The sequence below is a fragment of the Zonotrichia albicollis genome, chromosome 1, assembly GCF_047830755.1.
Source record: "Zonotrichia albicollis isolate bZonAlb1 chromosome 1, bZonAlb1.hap1, whole genome shotgun sequence".
NCBI classification, from domain to species: Eukaryota; Metazoa; Chordata; class Aves; order Passeriformes; family Passerellidae; genus Zonotrichia; species Zonotrichia albicollis.
In genome coordinates, this window is record NC_133819.1 from 154,393,809 (window position 1) to 154,416,453 (window position 22,645).

Genomic DNA, 22,645 nt, shown 5'->3' on the forward strand with positions numbered 1-22,645 from the left:
CTCGGTGGGATCCCTGTGGTGGCACCACGCTGTGTCCCGGTGGGCTGAGCCCCGCGCCTGTCCCAGGCCAGGTGCAGAGCCGCGAGTGCATGGAGCAGGTCATCAAGTTCGCCTACGAGGAGAAGCTCTTCCTGCTGGCCGATGAGGTGGGCGGGGCCGGGCTGGCCTGGGGGCGTGTCCCCGGTTCCCGGGAAGAGCCGGAATTCCCGCGGTGACATCGCACTGTCCCCACGGCAGGTGTACCAGGACAACATCTACGCCCAGGGCTCCGCCTTCCACTCCTTCAAGAAGGTCCTGATGGAGCTGGGGCCACCCTACTCGGAGTCGGTGGAGCTGGCGTCCTTCCACTCCACCTCCAAGGGCTTCATGGGAGAGTGAGTGCCACCACGGGTCCCCTGAGACGTGGGGTGGAGGGGCCACCACCACCCCATGGATCTCCTGGGGGTGGGATTGGGGTCATGGATTGGAGATGGAGATGTCACCACCACCCCATGGATGTCATGGGTTCCCATCCACGGGTCCTTCTCCATAGGTTCCTATCCATGGATTCCCATCCCAAACCCCCAACCATGGATCTTCATCCATGGATCCCACCCACATCTCCCATCCATGGGTCCTTCTCCATGGATTGCCATCCCAAACCTCCATCCTTGGATCTTCATCCATGGATCCCACCCACATCTCCCATCCATGGATGCCTCTCCAGAGGTTCCCATCCATGGATCCCATCCCAAACCCCCCTTCACAGATCTTCATCCATGGATCCCACCCACATCTCCCGTCCATGGGTCCTTCTCCATAGGTTCCAATCCATGGATTCCATCCATGGATCCTTCTCCAGAAGTTCCTATCCATGGATCCCATCCATGAGTGCCTCTCCATAGGTTCCTATCCATGGATCCCATCCATGGATCCTTCTTCAAAGGTTCCCATCCATGCATTCCCATCCCAAACCTTCATCCATGGATCCCACCCACATCTCCCATCCATGGGTCCTTCTCCAAAGGTTCCATCCATGGATTCCATCCCAAATCCCCATCCATGGATCCCATCCACAGACCCCACCTATGAATCCCTCCCACATCTCCCATCCATGGGTGCCTCTCCATAGGTTCCAATCCATGGATTCCCATCCCAAACACTCATCCTTGGATCTTCATCCATGGATCCCACCCACATCTCCCATCCATGGGTCCTTCTCCATAGGTTCCATTCCATGGATTCCATCCATGGATCCTTCTCCATAGGTTTCTATCCATGGATTCCCATTCCAAACCCCATCTGTGGGTCCCACCCATGAATCCCACCCACATCTCCCATCCATGGGTGCCTCTCCAATGGTTCCCATCTGTGGATTCCCATCCCAAACCCGGATCCATGGATCCCATCCATGGATCCCATCTGTGTATCCCACCCATGGATCTCATCTGTGGGTCCTTCTCCAAAGGTTTCTATCCATGGTTCCCATCCATGGATCCATCTCCAAAAGTTCCCACCTGTGGATCCCATCCATGGGTCCTTCTCCATAGGTTCCTATCCATGGATCCCATCCCAAACCCCCATCCATGGATCTTCCTCCATGGATCCCACCCACATCTCCCATCCATGGGTGCCTCTCCAAAGGTTCCCATCCATGGATTCCCATCCCAAACCTCCATCCTTGGATCTTCATCCATGGATCCCACCCACATCTCCCATCCATGCGTCCTTCTCCATAGGTTCCATTCCATGGATTCCATCCATGGATCCTTCTCCATAGGTTTTTATCCATGGATTCCCATTCCAAACCCCATCTGTGGGTCCCACCCATGAATCCCACCCACATCTCCCATCCATGGGTGCCTCTCCAATGGTTCCCATCTGTGGATTCCCATCCCAAACCCCCACCCATGGGTCCTTTTCCATTGGTTCCCATCCATGGATTCCCATCCCAAACCCCCATCCATGGATCTTCATCCATGGATCCCACCCACATCTCCCATCCATGGGTGCCTTTCCAAAGGTTCCCATCCATGGGTGCCTCTCCAATGGTTCCCATCCATGGATTTCCATCCATGGGTCCTTCTCCAAAGGTTTCTATCCATGGATTCCCATCTATGGATCCCATCCATGGATCTTCATCCATGGATCCTTCTACAAAAGTTCCTATCCATGGATCCCATCCATGGGGGCTTCTCCATAGGTTCCCATCCATGGGTGCCTCTCCAATGGTTCCTATCCATGGATTCCCATCCCAAACCCCCATCCATGGATCTTCATCCATGGATCCCACCCACATCTCCCATCCATGGGTGCCTCTCCATAGGTTCCTATCCATGGAATCCCATCCCAAACCCCCATCCATGGACCCTATGGATCCCATCCATGAGTCCCATCCATGGATCCTTCTCCATAGGTTCCTATCCATGGATCCCATCCCAAACCCCCAACCATGGATCTTCCTCCATGGATCCCACCCACATGTCCCATCCATGGGTGCCTCTCCAAAGGTTCCTATCCATGGAATCCCATCCCAAACCCCCATCCATGGGTCCTGTCTATGGATCCCATCCATGAGTCCCATCCATGGATCCTTCTCCATAGGTTCCTATCCATGGATCCCATTCATGGGTCCCTCTCCAAAGGTTCCCACCCATGGATCCCATCCCAAACCCGGACCCACGGGTCCCACTCCCATCTCCCACCCCCCGCCCCATTCCCGGCGTTCCCGGCATTCCGGGTTGATCCGGGCGCGTCCCGCAGGTGCGGCCTGCGTGGTGGGTACATGGAGGTGGTGAACCTGCACCCCGAGGTGAAGGCCGAGCTCACCAAGCTCGTGTCCGTCCGTCTGTGCCCGCCCGTGCCCGGACAGATGATCCTGGACGCCATCGTGGACCCGCCCAAGCCTGGAGAGCCGTCCTACGAGCGCTTCCAGGCGGTACGGAGACGTTGGGATCCATGGGATTGGGATTGAGATCCTTGGGATTGGGATCCATGGGATGGGATCCATGGTCATAGACCCGCCCCAGCCCGGAGAGCCGTCCTATGAGCGCTTCCAGGTGGTACGGGGGCATTGGGATCCTTGGGATTGGGATCCATGGGTTTGGGTGGGATTGGGATTGAGATCCTTGGGATTGGGATCCATGGGATTGGGGTGGGATTGGGATCCTTGGGATTGGGATCCATGAGGTGGGATGGGATCCATGGTCATGGGATCCACCCAAACCTGTCCTGTGAGCACTTCCAGGTTGTACGGAGTGGTGGGATGGGATTGGGATAATGGGATCATGGGATAATGGGATAATGGGATAGTGGGGCAATGGGATAATGGGATAATGGGATAATGGGATAATGGGATAATGGGATAATGGGATAATGGGGTAATGGGAGAATGGGATAATGGGATAATGGGGCAATGGGATAATGGGAGAATGGGATAATGGGATAATGGGATAATGTGATCCTGGGATAATGGGATAATGGGGTAATGGGATCATGGGATAATGGGATAATGGGATAATGGGATAATGAGATAATATGGTAATAGGGCAATGGGATAATGAGATGGGATAATGGGATAATGGGGTAATGGGGTAAGGAATGGAATTTAATTGGGATGATATATTGAGATAATAGGATAATGGGATTATGGGGTAATGGGATAATGGGGTAATGGGATCATGGGATAATGGGGTAATGGGATAATGGGATCATGGGATAATGGGGTAATGGGATAACAGCATAACAAGATGGGATGGGATGGAATGGAATTGGGATGGGATAATGGGATAATGAGATAATATGGTAATGGGGCAATGGGATAATGAGATGGGATAATGAGATAATGGGGTAATGGGGTAAGGAATGGAATTTAATTGGGATGATATATTGAGATAATAGGATAATGGGATAATGTGGTAATGGGGTAATGGGATAATGGGATGAGACAATGGGAGAATGGGAGATTGAGATAATGGGGTAATGGGATAATGGGATGGGATAATGGGATAACGAGATGATAGGGTAATGGAATAATGGGGTAATGGCGTCATGGGATGGGAATGGGATAATGGGGTGGGATAATGGGGTGGGATGGAATGGAATTTAATTGGGACAAGGTAATGGGATAATATGATAGTGAGATAATGTGGTAATGGGATAATGCGGTAATGGGATAATGGGATGGGATAATGGGCTGATGGGATGGGATAATGGGCTGATGGGATCATGGGATAATGGGATAATGAGGTAATGGGACGGGATAATGGGACAGTGGGATGATGGGATAATGGGAAAATGGGATTGGATGGGATGAGATAATAGAATTGGGATGGGATGAGATAATGGGAACATGGGATGAGATAATGGGATAATGGAGTAATGGGATAATGGGTAGGGACAATGGGATGGGATGGGATAATAGAATTGGGATGAGATGGATAATGGGATGGGATGAGATAATGGGATAATGGGATGGGATGGGATGGGATGATGGGGTAATGGGATAATGGGGTAATGGGATGGGATAATAGAATTGAGATGGGATGAGATGGGAAAAGAAGATGGGATGGGATGAGAAAATGGGATAATGGGGTAATGGAATAATGTGACAATGGGATAAGGGGACAATGGGATAGGATAATGGGGTAATGGGGTAATGGGATGGGATAATGGAATTGGGATGGGATGAGATAATGGGATAATGGGATGGGATGGGATGGGATGATGGGATCATGGGATAATGGGATAATGGGATAATGGGATAATGGGCTAGTGGGATGGGATGAGATAACGGGACAATGGGACGTCCTGGATCAGAATTCCGTGCATTTTCCCCAGTGCAGGAGAAGGAGGACAATGGGACAATGGAATGTGATAATAGGATAATGGGCCAATGGGCCAATGGGAAGCTCTGGATTGGAATTCCGTGCATTTTTCCTGCTGCAGGAGAGGGAGGACAATGGGAAAATGGAATGGGTTGGGATGGAATGGGAGAATGGGACGTCCTGGATCGGAATTCCGTGCATTTTTCCCGCTGCAGGAGAAGGAGGCGGTGCTGAGCGCGCTGGCGGAGAAGGCGCGGCTGACGGAGGAGATCTTCAACCGCACGCCCGGCATCCACTGCAACCCCGTGCAGGGCGCCATGTACTCCTTCCCCCGCATCGACCTGCCGCCCCGCGCCGTGGCCGCCGCCAAGGTACGGGAATGTCGGGATGGGCGGGAGGCACAGCGGGAACGCGGGGATGGGCGGGATCCCAAGTGGGATGGGCGGGATCCCAAGTGGGATGGATGGGATCTCAACCAGGAGATGTTGGGGATGGGTGGAATCCCAACTGGGATGGACGGGATCCAAAACAGGGGATGTGGGGATGGATGGACGGGATCCCAACTGGGATGGATGGGATCTCAACCAGGAGATGTTGGGATGTATGGATGGAATCCCAACTGGGATGGACGGGATCCAAACTGGGATGGGTGAGATCCAAACCAGGAGAGGTTGGGGATGGGTGGAATCCCAACTGGGAAATGTGGGGATGGATGGAATCCCAACTGGGATGGATGGGATTCCAACATGAAGATGTGGCGATGGGCAGGATCCCAGCTGGGATGGGTTGGGATCCATCCTGTGATGGATGAGATCCCAACCTGGAGATGTTGGGATGGATGGGATCCATCCTGTGATGGGATGCACACCAAGAGATGTGGGAATGGACGGGATCCAAACTGGGAATGTGGGAATGGACGGGATCCAAACCAGGAGATGTGGGGATGGATGGGATCCCAACTGGGAGGTGTGGGGATGGGCAGGATCCAAACTGGGAGATATTGGGATGGATGGAGTCCCAACTGGGAGATACTGGGATGGATGGGATTCCAACTGGGAGATGTTTGGATGGACGGGATTCCAACTGGGAGATGTTGAGATGGAGATGATCCATCCTGTGATGGATGGGATCCAAACTGGGAATGTGGGGATGGATAGGATCTAAAGCGGGATGGATGGGATCTAATCTGGGATGGACAAAATCCCAACTGGGAGATATTGGGATGGGTGGGATCCAAACTGGGATGGATGGGATCCCAACCTGGAGATGTTGGAATGGACGGGATCCCAACCTGGAGATGTTGGAATGGACAGGATCCCAACCGAGATGGATGGGATCCCAACCTGGAGATATTGGGATGGGTGGGATTCAAATTGGGTATGTGGAGATGGGCAGGATCCAAACTGGGAATGGGTGGATGGGAGGGATCCCAACTGGGATGGATGGAATTCCAACCTGGAGATGTTGGAATGGATGGGATCCCAATTGGGAGATGTGGAGATGGATGGGATCCAAAGCGGGACATGTTGGGATGGATGGGATCCCAACCAGGAGATGTGGGAATGGATGGGATCCCAACTGGGAATGTGGGGATGGACGGGATCCCAAGTGGGATGGATGGGATCTCAACCAGGAGATGTTGGGGATGGGTGGAATCCCAACTGGGATGGACGGGATCCAAAGCAGGGGATGTGGGGATGGATGGATGGGATCCCAACTGGGATGGATGGGATCTCAACCAGGAGATGTTGGGATGTATGGATGGAATCCCAACTGGGATGGACGGGATCCAAAGCAGGGGATGTGGGGATGGATGGATGGAATCCCAACTGGGAGGTGTGGGGATGGGCAGGATCCAAACTGGGAGATATTGGGATGGATGGAATCCCAACTGGGATGGACGGGATCCATCCTGGGATGGACGGGATCCATCCTGTGATGGACGGGATCCCAACTGGGAGATGTTGGGATGGACGGGATCCCAACTGGGAGATGCTGAGATGGAGATGATCCATCCTGTGATGGATGGGGTGCACACTAGGAGATGTGGGCATGGGTGGGATCCAAACCAGGAATGGATGGGATCCCAACCTGGAGATGTGGGAATGGATGGGATCCAAACCAGGAGATGTAGGGATAAGTAGGTTCTAAAGTGGGATGGATGGGATCTAAACTGGGATGGATGGGATCCCAACCTGGAGATGTTGGAATGGACGGGATCCCAACTGGGATGGACTGGATCCCAACCGAGATGGATGGGATCCCAACCTGGAGATACGGGGATGGGTGGGATTCAAATTGGGCATGTGGGGATGGGCAGGATCCAAACTGGGAACGGGCGGATGGGAGGGATCCCAACTGGGATGGATGGAATTCCAACCTGGAGGTGTGGGAATGGACAGGATCCCAACTGGGAGATGTGGAGATGGATGGGATCCAAACTGGGAGATGTGGGAATGGATGGGATCCCGACTGGGAGATGCTGAGATGGACATGATCCATCCTGTGATGGATGGGATCCAAACCAGGAGATGTGGGGATGGGTGGGATCCAAACCTGGAGATGTGGGGATGGACAAAATCCCAACTGGGATGGACAAATTCCCAACCTGGAGATATTGGGATGGGTGGGATCCAAACTGGGAATGTGGGGATGGGCAGGATCCAAACTGGGAACGGGTGGATGGGAGGGATTCCAAATGGGATGGATGGAATTCCAACCTGGAGGTGTGGGAATGGACAGGTTACAAACTGGGAGATGTGGAGATGGATGGGATCCAAACTGGGAGATGGGGGATGGGAGGGATTCCAATTGGGATTGATGGAATTCCAACCTGGAGGTGTGGGAGTGCACAGGTTACAAACTGGGAGACATGGAGATGGACGGGATCCAAACTGGGAGATGTGGGAATGGGTGGGATCCCAACCAGGAGATGTGGAGATGGATGGGATCCAGACTGGCAGATGTGGGAATGGACGGGATCCCAACTGGGATGGATGGGATCCATCCTGTGATGGACAGAATCCCAACTGGGAGATGTTGGGATGGATGGAATCCAAACCAGGAATCTAGGGATGGACAGGATCCCAGCTGGGATGGGTGGGACTACAACTGGGACAGGCAGATCCCAACATGGAGATGTTGGGATGGACGGGATCCCAACTGGGAGATGTTGGGATGGACATGATCCATCCTGTGATGGATGGGATCCAAACCAGGAGATGTGGGGATGGGTGGGATCCAAACCAGGAGATGTGGGGATGGGTTGGATCCCAACTGGAATGGATGGGATCTCAACCTGGAGATGTGAGCATGGATGGGATCCAAACCAGCAGATGTGGGGATGGACGGGATCCCAACTGGGATGGACGGGATCCCACCTGGGAGATGTGGGGATGGACGGGATCCCAACTGGGATGGGATCCAAACCAGGAGATGTGGGGATGGATAGGATCCCAGCTGGGATGGGTGGGACCACAACTGGGACAGACAGATCCCAACATGGAGATGTTGGAATGGACAGAATCCCAACTGGGATGGACGGGATCCATCCTGTGATGGACGGGATCCCAACTGGGAGATGTTGGGATGGACATGATCCATCCTGTGATGGATGGGATGCACACCAGAAGATGTGGGGATGGGTTGGATCCCAACTGGAATGGATGGGATCCCAACCTGGAGATGTGGGCATGGATGGGATCCAAACCAGCAGATGTGGGGATGGACGGGATCCAAACTGGGATGGGATCCAAACCTGGAGATGTGGGGATGGATGGGATCCAAACCAGGAATGTGGGGATGTACAGGACCCCAACTGGGATGGACGGGATCCCAGCTGGGAGATGTGGGGATGGATGGGATCGATCCTGATCCGTGTGGGGCTGGGTGGGATCAATCCCAGGAGTTGTGGGACTCACTGGGATCAATCCCAAGAATTGTGGAATTCATTGGGATCGATCCCAATCCGTGTGGGACTGGGTAGGATCAATCCCGGGTGTTCTGGGAGTCATTGGGAGTTTGGGATTTGGGGATTTGGGTGTGTGGGGGCACCCAACGCCCCACAATCCCAAAATCCCAAAATCCAACATTCCAAAATCCCAACACACAGCAGCTCCAAATCCCGAAATCCCAAAATTGCAACCCTGATTCATGTGGGATTCATTGGGATCAATCACAGGAATTGTGGGACTCATTGGGATCAATCCTGATCCATGTGGGATTCATTGGGATAAATCCTGATCCATGTGGGACTCACTGGGATGGATCCTGATCCATGTGGGATTCATTGGGATCAATCCTGATCCATGTGGGACTCACTGGGATCAATCCCGATCCATGTGGGACTCACTGGGATCAATTCCAGAAGTTGTGGGACTCATTGGGATCAGTCCTGATCTGTGTGGGACTCATTGGGATCAATCCTGATCCATGTGGGACTCACTGGGATCAATCCCGATCCATGTGGGACTCACTGGGATCAATCCTGATTTATGTGGGATTTATTGGGATCAATCCCGATCCATGTGGGACTCACTGGGATCAATCCCGATCCATGTGGGACTCACTGGGATCAATTCTGATCCATGTGGGATTTATTGGGATCAATCCTGATCCATGTGGAATTCACTGGGATCAATCCTGATCCATGTGGGACTCACTGGGATCAGTCCCAGGAATTGTGGGGCTCATTAGGATCAATCCTGATCCATGTGGGACTCACTGGGATCAATCCTGATCCATGTGGGACTCACTGGGATCAGTCCCAGGAATTGTGGGGCTCATTAGGATCAATCCTGATCCATGTGGGACTCATTGGGATCAATCCTGATCCATGTGGGACTCATTGGGATCAACCCTGATCCACGTGGGATTCACTGGGATCAATCCCGATCCATGTGGGATTTACTGGGATCAATCCTAATCCATGTGGAACTCACTGGGATGGATCCCGATGCACGTGGGGTGTGTGGGACGATCCCCCGCCCCTCCGCGGGATCGGATCCCGGTTTTCCCGACGCCGGAATTGCGTTCCCGGTTCCCAGGAGAAGAAGCAGAGCCCGGACATGTTCTTCTGCATGCGGCTCCTGGAGGAAACGGGCATCTGCGTCGTGCCCGGCAGCGGCTTCGGGCAGAAGGAGGGCACCTACCACTTCCGGTGGGCTCCCGGGAAACCCCACCCCAAATTCCCTGTTCTTGGAATCCCCCATCCCAAATTCCCTGTTCCTCGGAGATCCCACCCCAAATTCCCCAATTGTGGGAGATCCCATCCCAAATTTCCTGTTTTTGGAATCCCCCACCCCAAATTCCCTGTTCCTGAGAGATCCCACCCCAAATTCCCTGATCTTGGAAGATCCAATCCCAAATTCCCCGTTTCTGGTAGATCCCACCCCAAATTCTTCAATTGTGGGACATCCTATTCCAAATTCCCTGATCTTGGAATCCCCCACCCCAAATTCCCTGTTCCTGGGATTCCCACCCCAAATTCCCTGTTCTTCAGATCTCCCACCCCAAATTCCCCATTTCTGGGAGATCCCACCCCAAATTCCCTGTTTCTGGGAGATCCCACCCCAAATTCTCCATTTCTGAGAGATCCCACCCCAAATTCCCCAATTGTGGGAGATCCCACCCCAAATTTCCTGTTCCTGACAAATCCCATCCCAAATTCCCTCTTCCTGGGAGATCCCACCCCAAATTCCCTGTTCTTCAGATCTCCCACCCCAAATTCCCCGTTTCTGGGAGATCCCACCCCAAATTCCCCTTTTGTGAGAGATCTCATCCCAAATTCCCTGTTCCTGAGAAATCCCACCCCAAATTCCATCATCTTGGGAGATCAGATCCCAAATTTCCTGTTCCTGACAAATCCCACCCCAAATTCCCTGTTCTTGAGAGATCCCACCCCAAATTCCTCAATTGTGGAAGATCCCACACCAAATTTCCTGATCTTGGGGAGATCCCATCCCAAATTCCCTGTTCCTGAGAGATCCCACCCAAAATTCCCTGATCTTGGAAGATCCAATCCCAAATTCCCCGTTTCTGGGAGATCCCACCCAAAATTCCCTGATCTTGGAAGATCCCCCACCCCAAATTCCCCGTTTTTGGGAGATCCCACCCCAAATTCTCCATTTGTAGGAGATCCCATCCCAAATTCCCTGATCTTGGGAGATCCCACCCCAAATTCTCCATTTGTGGGAGATCCCATCCCAAATTCCCCAACTGTGGGAGATCCCACCCCAAATTCCCTGTTCCTGGGACCACCACCCCAAATTCCCCTTTTGTGAGAGATCTCATCCCAAATTCCCTGTTCCTGACAAATCCCACCCCAAATTCCCTGTTCATGGGATCACCCATCCCAAATTCCCTCTTTCCCATCCCAAATTCCCAAATCCCCCCACCCCGAATCCCCAAATTCTCAAATCTCCAAAGTCCCAAATCTCAAATCCCCAAATCCACCTGTCCCAAATCCTTCCATCCCAAATCCCCTGTTCCCCCATCCCAAATCCCCAAATGCCCCCGTCCCAAATTCCGTGTTCCTCATCCCAAACCCCCAAATTCCCCCATCCCCAAATCCTTAAATCCCCCCACCCCAAATCCCAAATTCTTCCCATCCCAAATCCCCAAAGTCCCAAAAATCAAATCCCCAAATCCCCCTGTCCCAAATCCTCAAATCCTCAAATCCCCCCACCCCAAATCCCAAAATCTTTCCGTCCCAAATCACCAAATCCCCAAATCACCAAATCCCCAAATCACTAAATCCCCAAATCCCCAAATCCCCCAAATCCCAAATCTCAAATCCCCAAATCCCCCTGTCCCAAATCCCCCCATCCCAAATCCCTGTTCCCCATCCCAAATTCCCAAACCCCCAAATTCCCAAATCCCCATCCCGAATCCCCTGTTCCCCCATCCCAAACCCCCAAATCCCCCCACCCCAAATCCCCAAATCCTCAAATCCCCCATCCCAAATCCCCAAATCCTCCAATCCCCCCACCCCAAATCCCAAAATCTTCCCATCCCAAATCACCTAAGTCCCAAATCCCGAAATCCTCAAATCCACAAAGTCCCAAATCTCAAATCCCCAAATCCCCCTGTCCCAAATCCTCCCATCCCAAATTCCCTGTTCCCCATCCCAAATCCCCAAATCCCAAATCCCCAAACCCCCAAATCCCCAAATCACCAAATCCCCCATCCTAAATCTCCAAATCCCCAAATCTTCCCATCCCAAATTCCCAAATCGCCCATCCCCAAATCTCCACACCCCAAATCCCCAAATATTCCCATCCCCAAATCCCCAAATCCCCAAATTCCCACATCCCCATACCAAATCCCCTGTTCCCCCATCCCAAACCCCCAAATCCCCGTACCCAAAATCCTCAAATCCCCCCATCCCAAATCCCCAAATCCTCAAATCCCCCCGCCCCAAATCCCAATATTCTTCCCATCCCAAATCACCAAAGTCCCAAATCTCAAATCCCCAAATCCCCTGTCCCAAATCCTCCCATCCCAAATTCCCTGTTCCCCATCCCAAATCCCCAAATCCCCCATCCCCAAATCCCCAAATCCCCCCTCCCAAACTCCCAAATCCCCAAATCCCCAAATCCCCAAATCCCCCATCCTAAATCTCCAAATCCCCAAATCTTCCCATCCCAAATCCCCAAATCCCAAATCCCCCATCTCCAAATCCCCAAATCCCAAATCCCCAAATCCCCAAATCCCCAAATTACCAAATCCCCCATCCTAAATCTCCAAATCCCCAAATCTTCCCATCCCAAATTCCCAAATCGCCCATCCCCAAATCTCCACACCCCAAATCCCCAAATCTTCCCATCCCAAATTCCCAAATCCCCAAATCCCCAAATCCCCAAATTCACTTTTCCTCCATCCAAAATCCCCCACCCCAAATCCCCAAATCTTCCCATCCCAAATTCCCAAATCTTCCCATCCCAAATTCCCAAATCCCGCAATCCCCAAATCCCAAATTTCCCCAAATCCCAAAATCCCAAAACCCCAAACCCCAAACCCCCCACCCAACCTTTTCCTTGACCGCAATTTTGGGAATTACTCTGCAAAACCGGGGGCAAAAAATTCAATTTTTTTTTTTTTTTTTAGATTTTTTTTTTTTGCCACACGGAAAATTTTTTTGAGGGCGGGAATTTTGGGGATTAATTTCCCCAAATTTTCCAAAAATTTAATTTTTTTTGGTTTTTTTTCCTCCCCAATCTCCAGGATGACCATCCTGCCGCCCACGGAGAAGCTGAAGATCCTTCTGGAGAACCTCAGCTCCTTCTACACCAAATTTGTCCAGGAATTCTCTTAACCAGGGGGTGGCCCTCTGTCACCTCTGTCACCTCCTGTCACCTCCTGTCACCTCCTGTCACCTCTGTCACCTCTGTCACCTCGTGCCACCCCTCCCCAGGTGTCGCGGGGCCGTTTTTGTTTTTTGGGAATTGCGGGGCAGGTCCCCACCCCTCCCGTGTCCCCAAATAAAGGACAGTGACCAGCGGTGGTGGCACCCGCGGCCTTGGAGGTTTTGGGGGGTTTTGGGGGGATTTTGGGGTTTTGGGGGATTTTGGGGTGGGGAGGATTCGTGCAGGAATTGGGGGTGGAAGCGGTGGAGGAGCAGCAGAAGGGACAGCCTGGGGATGAACCCCAAATGCTGAAATCCCAAAATTCCCAAATGCTGAAATACCAAAATTCCCAGACTCTGAAATCCCAAAATCCCCAAATGCTGAAATCCCAAAATCCCCAAATGCTGAAATCCCAAATCCCCAAAATCTCCAAAATCAGAAATCCCAAAGTCCAAAATCCCCAAATCCTGAAATCCCAAAATCCCCAAATCCCCAAATGCTGAAATCCCAAAATCCCCAAAAGCTGAAATCCCAAACGCTGAAATCCCAAAATTCCCAAACTCTGAAATCCCAAATCCCCAAATGCTGAAATCCCAAAATCCCCAAATGCTGAAATCCCAAATGCTGAAATCCTGAAATACCCAAACTCTGAAATCCCAAATCCCCAAAATCTCCAAAATCAGAAATCCCAAAGTCCAAAATCCCCAAATGCTGAAATCCCAAAATCCCCAAATGCTGAGATCCCAAAATCCCCAAATGCTGAGATCCCAAAATCCCCAAATTCTGAAGTTCCAAAATCCCAAAGTCCCAAATTTCCAAATCCTAAAGTCCACAAATCCCCAAATCCTGAAACCCCAATTCTCCAAATCCTAAAGTCCACAAATCCCAAATCCTGAAACCCCAATTCTCCAAATCCCAGCATTCCAAAATCCAGCGTATCCTGAAATCCCAGTGTCCCAAAATTCCCAAATATCCAAATCCCAAAGTCCAAAATCCCCAAATTCTGAAATACCAAAATTCCCAAACTCTGGAATCCCAAAATCCCCAAACGCTGAAATCCCAAAATCCCCAAATGCTGAAATCCCAAATCCCCAAAATCGGAAATCCCAAAGTCCAAAATCCCCAAATACTGAAATCCCCAAATCCTCAAATGCTGAAATCCCAAAATTCCCAAACTCTGAAATCCCAAATCCCCAAATGCTGAAATCCCAAATCCCCAAACTCTGAAATCCCAAAATTCCCAAATGCTGAAATCCCAAAATTTCCAAACTCTGAAATCCCAAAATCCCCAAAAGCTGAAATCCCAAACGCTGAAATCCCAAAATTCCCAAACTCTGAAATCCCAAATCCCCAAATGCTGAAATCCCAAATGCTGAAATCCCAAATCCCCAAATGCTGAAATCCCAAATCCCCAAATGCTGAAATCCCAAATTCCCCAAATTCTCATAACCCAGCCAATCCCCAGCCCTTTCGCCCCAATTAGCCCCGCCTACACCAAGCCACGCCCACCCGGCGGTCTCACAGCTTTTAGCCCCGCCCACCGGGGCGGGATCCCCATATATGGCCAGTTGGCCCCGCCCAACAGAGCCCTCAGCTAATCAGCGCGCTGGGTCCCGCCCATCAGAGTCCGCAGCCAATCAGCGCGCTCGGCCGCGCCCCCGGCCCCGCGCGCGCTCCGGGCTCGCGGCTGCTGCCGGAAGTGGCGGTACCGGGGGGTGGGGGGGGGACACGGGGACAGGGGGGGGACAATGGGGGGGCTTGGGGACATTGAGGGGGTTTGGGGACAATGGGGACAATGGGGAGGTTGGGGACATTGGGGACATTGAGGGGGTTTGGGGACATTGGGGACAATGGGGGAGTTGGGGACATTGGGGGAGTTTGGGGACATTGGGGGGACTTGGGGACAATGGGGGGGTTGGGGACACGGGGACAGGAGGGGATTTGGGGCATTGGGGGGGTTTGGGGACATTGGGGGTGTTGGGGACATTGAGGGACAGCGGGGACACCGGGACAGGGTGACAGGAGGTGACGGCGGGGGGGTTGGGGACACGGGGACAGGAGGGGATTTGGGACATTGGGGGGGTTTGGGGACATTGGGGGTGTTGGGGACATTGAGGACACCGGGACAGGGGAGGGGACAGGGTGACAGGAGGTGACGGCGGGGGGGTTGGGGACATTGGGGGGGTTTGGGGACACCTGGGGGGACAGCGGGGACATCTGGGGGTCATGGGGGGGGGACACGGGGACAGAGGGACAGGGGAGGGTTTGGGGACATTGGGAGGACTTGGGGACACCAGGGACAGCGGGGGGGGGGGCTTGGGGACATTGGGGGACACCAAGGTAGGGAGAGGACAGCGAGACATTGGGAGGGGACACTGGGGGGGCTTGGGGACACCTTGGGGACACTGGGATAGGGGAGGGGACAGGGGGACACCGGGAGGGGACACTGGGGCGGGCTTGGGGACACTGGGGCGGGCTTGGGGACATTGTAGGGGCTTGGGGACACCTGAGGGGGGTTGGGGACGCTGGGGACAGCAGGACAGGGGAGGGGACAGGGGTCAGGAGGGGACACCGGGATACCGGAGGGGGGACACGGGGACATCTGGGGGGCTTGGGGACACCGGGGGGGACACGGGGGGGGTTTGGGGACATTTGGAGGGGGGGCTTGGGGACAGTGGGACAGGGCAAGGGACATGGGGACACTGAGGCTGGGGGACTTTGGAGGGGCTTGGGGACACTGGGGACAGGGGGACGGGGGGATTGGGGACTTTGGAGGGGGTTGGGGACACCTGGGGGGCTTGGGGACATCTGGGGGACACTGATATAGGGGAGGGGACAGGGGAGAGGACATGGGGACAGCGGGACAGGGGGGACACAGGGACACCTGGGGGGCTTGGGGACACATGGCGGGGGGGGTTGGGGACACCTGGGGGACACGAGGACAAGGGGGGACTTTGGGGACACTGGGGGGTTGGGGACATCTGGGGGACACCAGGATAGGGAAGGGGACAAGGAGGGGCTTGGGGACATTGGGGGGGGTTGGGGACACCTGGGGGTACCTGGGGACACTTGAGGGACTTGGGGACAGTGGGGACAGCGCGGTAGGGGAGGGGACAGGGGGGACACGGGGACATTGGGGGGCTTGGGGACATTGGGGGGGGTTGGGGACATCTGGGGACACCTTGGGGACACCGGGGGGGCGGCTTGGTAACACGTTGGGGACATTGGGGGACACTGGGACAGGGGAGGGGACACCGGAGGGACATGGGGACACCTGGGGGGGCTTGGGGACATTGGGGGACACTGGGCCAAGGGAGGGGACAGGGGGACACTGGGGGAGCTTGGGGACACCTTGGGGACACCGGGGAAGGGGGGCCTGGGGACATCTTGGGGACATGGAGGGACATTGGGATAGGGGAGGGGACATGGGGACACTTTGGGGACACCTTGGGGGCATGGAGGGGACACTGGGGGAGCTTGGGGACACCCTGAGGACACCTTGGGGGGTTTGGGGACACCCTGAGGACACCAGGCCAGGGGAGGGGACATGGGGACACCTTGGGGACATGGAGGGACACTGGGCTGGGGGGGGACATGGGGACACTGTCTGGGCTTGGGGACCCCTTGGGGACATTGGGGGGACTTGGGGACATCTGGAGGGGGCTGGGGACAGTGGCACAGGGGAGGGGACACGGGGACAGGGAGGGACATGGGGACACCAGGATAGGGGAGGGGACAGAGGGACACTGGGAGGGGACATCTGGGGGACTTGGGGACATCTGGGGGACTTGGGGACACCAGGACAGGGGGACACCTTGGGGACATCTAGGGAGCTTGGGGGCATGGAGGGGACACTGTGAGGGGCTTGGGGACACCTTGGGGACACCTTGGGGACATTGAGGGACACTGGGACAGGGGAGGGGACATGGGGACACCTTGGGGACATGGAGGGGACACTGGGGAGGCTTGGGGACACCTTGGGGACATCAGGCCAGCGGAGGGGACACAGGGACACCTGGGGGACATCTTGGGGACACCAGGGGGGGCTTGGGGACATTGGGGACACTTTGGGGCCACCTTGGGGACACTGGGCTAGGGAGGGGACAGGGGGGCATTGGGAGGGCTTGGGGACACCTGGGGGACACCTTGGGGACATCAGGCCAGGGGAGGGGACACTGTGAGGGGCTTGGGGGACACCTTGGGGACATCAGGTGAGGGGAGGGGACATGGGGACACCTTGGGGACATGAAGGGACACTGGGAGGGCTTGGGGACACCTTGGAGACACCTTGGGGACATTGAGGGACACTGGGGGAGCTTGGGGACACCTTGGGGACACTTTGGGGCCACCTTGGGGACACCTTGGGGACACCGGGGAGGGCTTGGGGACATTGGGGACACCTTGGGGACATCAGGCCAGGGGAGGGGACATGGGGACACCTTGGGGACACTGGGAGGGGACACGGGAGGGGCTTGGGGACATTGGGGACACCTTGGGGACATCAGGCCAGGGGAAGGGACAGGGGGACACTTTGGGGACACGGGAGGGGCTTGGGGACATTGGGGACACCTTGGGGACACTTTGGGGCCAGGGGAGGGGACACAGGGGGGAGGTGGCAGTGGGGGAGGGGACCCTGTGCCCTCAGCGTCCCCATTGTCCCCGCAGGTCCCCGAGGTGTCCCTGGCGCCATGGGGGACACCGGGGTGGCCGTGTCACCCGCAGGGGTGGCCGTGTCACACGCCGTGCTCTGTGTCACCAGCCTGGGCTGCGCCATCGCCGCCAGACAGGTTGGGGACATTGGGGACACCCTGGGGACATTGGGGACACATTGGGGACATTGGGGACACAGTGGGGACATTGGGGACATTTGGGACACCCTGAGGACACATTGGGGGCACCCTGAGGACACCCTGGAGGCGTTGGGGACACCTTGGGGACATTTGGGACATTGGGGACACTGGGGACACCTTGGGGACACCCTGGGGACGTTGGGGACAGGTTGGGGACACCCTGTGGACATGGAGGACATCAGGGATGGGGGGACACTAGGGACATCGAGGACATTGGGGACACATTGGGGACATTGGGGACACATTGGGGGCACCTTGGGGACATTGAGGGGACAGTGGAGACGGGGGACAGTGCCACCTGTGCCACCCATGCCATGCTCTCACGCCTGTCCCCACCATGTCCCATAATGTCCCCATGATGTCCCTGTGATGTCCCCCTGGTGTCCCCCATGATGTCCCCACAGGTGACAGCTGTCCTGGCCACCATCCCTGTCCCCATGTCCCCATGACATTCCCGCAATGTCCCCACCATGTCCCCATGATGTCCCTGTGACATCCCCACAATGTCCCCACAATGTCCCCACAATGTCCCAATGATGTCCCCATGATGTCCCCGTGACATCCCCATGATGTCCCCACAGGTGACAGCTGTCCTGGCCACCATCCCTGTCCCCGTGATGTCCCCACCATGTCCCCACCAAATCCCTGTGATGTCCCCTCAATGTCCCCATGGTGTCCCCTCAGTGTCCCCACCGTGTCCCCACAACATCCCCCTGATGTCCCCTGCTGTCCCCACAGGTGACAGGTGGCGTGGCCACCACCCCTGTCCCCATGGTGTCCCCTCAATGTCCCCACCGTGTCCCCACAATGTCCCCCTGATGTCCCCTGCTGTCCTCACAGGTGACAGGTGGCCTGGCCACCACCCCTGTCCCCATAATGTCCCTTTGATGGCCCCTCAATGTCCCCTGATGTCCCCATGATGTTGCCATAATGTCCCCACAATGTCCCCACCATGTCCCTTTGATGTCCCCACCCTTGTCCCCACCATGTCCCCATGACATCCCCACAATGTCCCCTTGCTGTCCCCTGATGTCCCCTCAATGTCCCCACCATGTCCCCTCAATGTCCCCATGACATCCCTACCATGTCCCTTTGATGTCCCCACCCCTGTCCCCACCATGTCCCCATGACATCCTTACCATGTCCCCATGATGTCCCCACCATATCCCTGTGATGTCCCCATGGTGTCCCCTTGATGTCCCCTGATGTCCCCATGACATCCACACAATGTCCCCACCATGTCCCTACAATGTCCCACGATGTCCCCATGATGTCCCCACCATATCCCTGTGATGTCCCCATGGTGTCCCCTTGATGTCCCCATGACATCCACACAATGTCCCCACCATGTCCCTACAATGTCCCACGATGTCCCCATGATGTCCCCACCATATCCCCATGATGTCCCCTCAATGTCCCCACCATATCCCTGTGATGCCCTCTCAATGTCCCCACGATGTCCCCACAATGTCCCCATGACATCCACACAATGTCCCCCCTGCTGTCCCCTCAATGTCCCCACCATATCCCTGTGATGTCCTCTCAATGTCCCCTGATGTCCCCCTTGATGTCCCCACTATGTCACCACAATGTCCCCCAATGTCCCCTCAATGTCCCCTGATGTCCCCTCTGTCCCCACAGGTGACCCCAGGCCCGGCCGCCGGTTTCCTCCTGCAGGCCCTGGTGGCCGCCAGCACCGCGATGTCCCCTCTGTGTCCCCACAATGTCCCCAAAGCACCACCATCGCCGACCCCTCAATGTCCCCACGATGTCCCCAAAGCGCCACCACCCCTGTCCCCTCAATGTCCCCACAATGTCCCCAAGGTGCCACCACCACCGTCCCCTCAATGTCCCCACGATGTCCCCAAGGTGCCACCGGGCTCCTGGATCTGCTCGGTGCTGTCCCAGCCCTTGGTGGCCTTCGGGTGCCACCGCCTGAGCGGTGACAGCGCCACCGCCGGTGTCCTGCTGGCCTCGGGGACCGCGGTGGCCGCGCTGGCCGCGGCGTGGCCGCGCTTTGTCCCCGCGGGCCACTTTGTCCCCGCGGGCCACTTTGTCACCGCGCTGACGGCGGCGTCGCTGCTGGCGCTGGCGGCGCTGACGGGCAGCGTCCCCGGGGCGGTGGCGGCGGCGCTGGTGGCACTCGGGGACGCGGTGGCACCGGGCGCTGTCCCCTGGGTCAGGGTGGCGGCCAGCGTGGCGCTGCTGGGGACACTGCGGGAGCAGCGCAGGGGACACTGGGGGCACCAATAAAGGACAGCAGGATGGCACTCAAGTTGTGGCTCTGTGGTGGCTTTGGGTGACACTGGGGTGGTGGCACTGGGATGGTTGTGGCTCTGCTGGTGGTGGCACTGGTGGTGGCGCCGGTGTGACACTGGGGTGGCACTCACCGTTGGTGGCTCTGGGCAGGGTTCTGTCCCAGCATCATGAGGTGACACTGGTAGCTCTGGTGACAGTGGTGGTGGCACTGGGGTGACGCACGGGTGACAGGGCTAGTGGCACTGCTGGTGGCTCTGGGCAGGGCACCCTGAGGTGACACTTTGGGGTCCCTGCGGTGACAATTGGGTGGGGGGAGCGGGGCAAGCCCAGACTGGTCCACACTGGTCCGTATCCCTGTGCGCTTGGCCACGCCCCCATCACACAGGCCGCGCCCCCTCACAGACCACGCCCCTTAACCATTGCTGGCAATACCTGGGCAGGGCTCTCCCAAGGGAACGGCCCTGTCACGCCTGGCCCCGCCCCTCCCGCTTGACATACGCCCATTTTCCCTGTTGACCACGCCCCCTTCACTACCTCCTGCCAGGCCTCACCAGCCACGCCCACTTTGCCCACGCCCACAAAGCAACGCCCATTTCTGCCCCCGCCCCGCCTTTGCCGCGGCTGCCGGTGCGCGCATGCACGGACCCGGCGGCGCGCGGGCTTTGCGCATGCGCACATTGCTTTCGCTTTTTCCCGCGCTGCCGCTCCATTCTCGTTATCTTTCCCGTTATCTTTCCCCGTTATTATCTCTCGTTCCCCTTATTCCGCCCTGCCCAGGAGCGGGATCCCCTCCCTCGGGAGCTGCGCGGGGTCGCGGCAAGGCGGAAGCGCGGCGGGCGGGGGCGTGGCCGTCCCTGTGACCCGCGCCCACGTGTTCGGCGGCGCACGCGGAGCCGCCACCATGGAGCAGGTCCGGGGGTGACCGGGGAGGGGGAACGGGGGGACCCGCGCGGTTGTCATGGCGACGGGGAAGGAGGGGACACACTTGGCATTGACATGGCAACGGGGAGGGGCTGGCTGCGTCCCGGTGAGGGGACAACGGGAAATGAAGGGGGTCCGGCCTGGTGTTTGTGAGGGGGAACCCAACAGTGAGAGGGGGTCTGGTCTTGTCCTGAGGGGGGACCCGGCAATTTGGGGAGGGTCTGGCCTGGTTTCGGTGAGGGGAAACCGGCAATTTGGGGAGGGTCTGGTTTGGTTTCGGTGAGGGGGGACCCGGCAATTTGGGGAGGGTCTGGTTTGGTTTCGGTGTGGAGGGACCCGGCAATTTGGGGAGGATCTGGCCTGGTTTCGGTGAGGGGGAACCGGCAATTTTTGGAGGGTCAGGCCTGGTCCTGATGGGGGACCTGGCAATTTGGGGAGGGTCTGGTTTGGTCCTGAGGGGGGACCCAGCAATTTGGGGAGGGTCTTGCCTGGTTTTGGTGTGGGGGGAACCGGCAATCTGAGGAGGGTCTGGTTTGGTCCTCGGGGGGGACCCAGGAATGGAGGGGTCCAGGAGTAGTGGGGTTCAGCCTGGTTTCTGTAAGGGGGAACCTGGCAGTGATGGGGATTTGGTCTCTTGTGGGGGAACCTGATAATTTGGGGAGGGTCTGGCCTGGTTTGGGTGAGGGGGAACCTGGCAGTGATGGGGATTTGGTCTCTTGTGGGGGAACCTGATAATTTAGGGAGGGTCTGGCCTGGTTTGGGTGAGGGGGAACTCGGGAATGGCAGGATCCATTCTGGTCTCTGTGAGGGGAACTCGGGAATGGCGGGGTCCTGCCTGGTCTCCATGAGGGGAAACCCAATAGTTAGGGGAGTCTGGCCTTGTCCTCAGGGGCAACCCAGCAATTTGGGGAGGGTCTGGTTTGGTCTGAGTGAGAGAGGGTCGCAGGAATGGAGGAATGAAGGGGTCCAGGAACGGCGGGATCCAGCCTGGTCTCTGTGAGGGGAAACCCAGCAGTGAGAGGGGGATTTGGTCTTGTCCTGAGGGAGGAACCCGGTCCTGTCCTGGTGAGGGGGGACCCCATAACTGGGAGGCTCCGGCCCGGTCCCCATGAGGGGGAACCCGGCAGTGAGGGGGATTTGGTCTCTTGTGGGGGACCCTGATCTCTTGGGGAGGGTCTGGTCTGGGTGAGGGGGAACCTGGGAATAGAGGGGTCCAGGAATGGCGGGATTCAACCTGGTCTCTGTGAGGGGAAACCCAGCAGTGAGGGGGATTTGGTCTTGTCCTGGGGGAGAAACCCAGTCCTGTCCTGGTGAGGGAGGGCTGCGTAACTGGTGGGCTCCAGCCTGGTCTCCATGAGGGGGTTTAGCCTTGTCCTGAAGGGGACCCGGCAATTTGAGGGGTTTGGGCTCCTGAGAGTGATACCCAGCCCTGTCTTGGTGAGGGGGAACCAGGAAATGGGGGGCG

General features: G+C 56.3%; 3 protein-coding genes across 6 annotated transcripts in view; all 3 read left to right on the forward strand.

Moving 5' to 3' along the window:
• Window positions 1-13,304, forward strand: part of GPT (glutamic--pyruvic transaminase) — a 30,140-nt gene extending 16,836 nt beyond the window's left edge. Inside the window, exons 6-11 of the mRNA XM_074558437.1 lie at window positions 67-146; window positions 238-374; window positions 2,743-2,917; window positions 5,021-5,176; window positions 9,851-9,963; window positions 13,029-13,304. Of these exons, the coding sequence (XP_074414538.1) occupies window positions 67-146; window positions 238-374; window positions 2,743-2,917; window positions 5,021-5,176; window positions 9,851-9,963; window positions 13,029-13,119 (752 nt within the window). The 3' untranslated portion in view covers window positions 13,120-13,304. The remainder of the gene's footprint in view (window positions 1-66; window positions 147-237; window positions 375-2,742; window positions 2,918-5,020; window positions 5,177-9,850; window positions 9,964-13,028) is intronic.
• A 1,391-nt stretch (window positions 13,305-14,695) lies between these two features.
• Window positions 14,696-20,269, forward strand: TMEM276 (transmembrane protein 276). Of its 2 annotated transcripts, XM_074558450.1 has the most exons (4): window positions 14,696-14,855; window positions 17,816-17,937; window positions 19,642-19,824; window positions 19,870-20,269. In XM_074558450.1, the coding sequence occupies exons 1-4, from the start codon at window positions 14,711-14,713 to the stop codon at window positions 20,251-20,253; spliced, it is 834 nt and encodes a 277-aa protein (XP_074414551.1). In that variant the 5' UTR covers window positions 14,696-14,710; the 3' UTR covers window positions 20,254-20,269. The 2 variants fall into 2 exon arrangements, with proteins under 2 accessions (XP_074414551.1, XP_074414547.1); XM_074558446.1 differs by having other exon boundaries at window positions 19,642-20,269.
• A 660-nt stretch (window positions 20,270-20,929) lies between these two features.
• The window catches only part of LOC102069919 (ribosome biogenesis protein BOP1), a 133,749-nt gene continuing 132,033 nt past the window's right edge, over window positions 20,930-22,645 (forward strand). For 2 of the 3 annotated variants that reach the window (XM_074558460.1, XM_074558468.1), the window contains exon 1: window positions 20,932-21,169. In XM_074558460.1, the coding sequence (XP_074414561.1) occupies window positions 21,161-21,169 (9 nt within the window). In that variant the 5' untranslated portion in view covers window positions 20,932-21,160. Of the gene's footprint in view, window positions 21,170-22,645 lie in introns of all 3 variants that reach the window. The other variant, XM_074558475.1, reaches the window with a different exon arrangement.

Bases quoted from the DNA above. Each gene is read 5' to 3' on its own strand.
- TMEM276 (XM_074558446.1), top strand. From the start codon at position 14,711: ATGGCCAGTTGGCCCCGCCCAACAGAGCCCTCAGCTAATCAGCGCGCT. The intron at 14,856-17,815 runs GTACCGGGGGGT...TTGTCCCCGCAG, and splicing joins GGCTGCTGCCGGAAGTGGCG to GTCCCCGAGGTGTCCCTGGC. The intron at 17,938-19,641 runs GTTGGGGACATT...CTGTCCCCACAG, and splicing joins GCGCCATCGCCGCCAGACAG to GTGACCCCAGGCCCGGCCGC.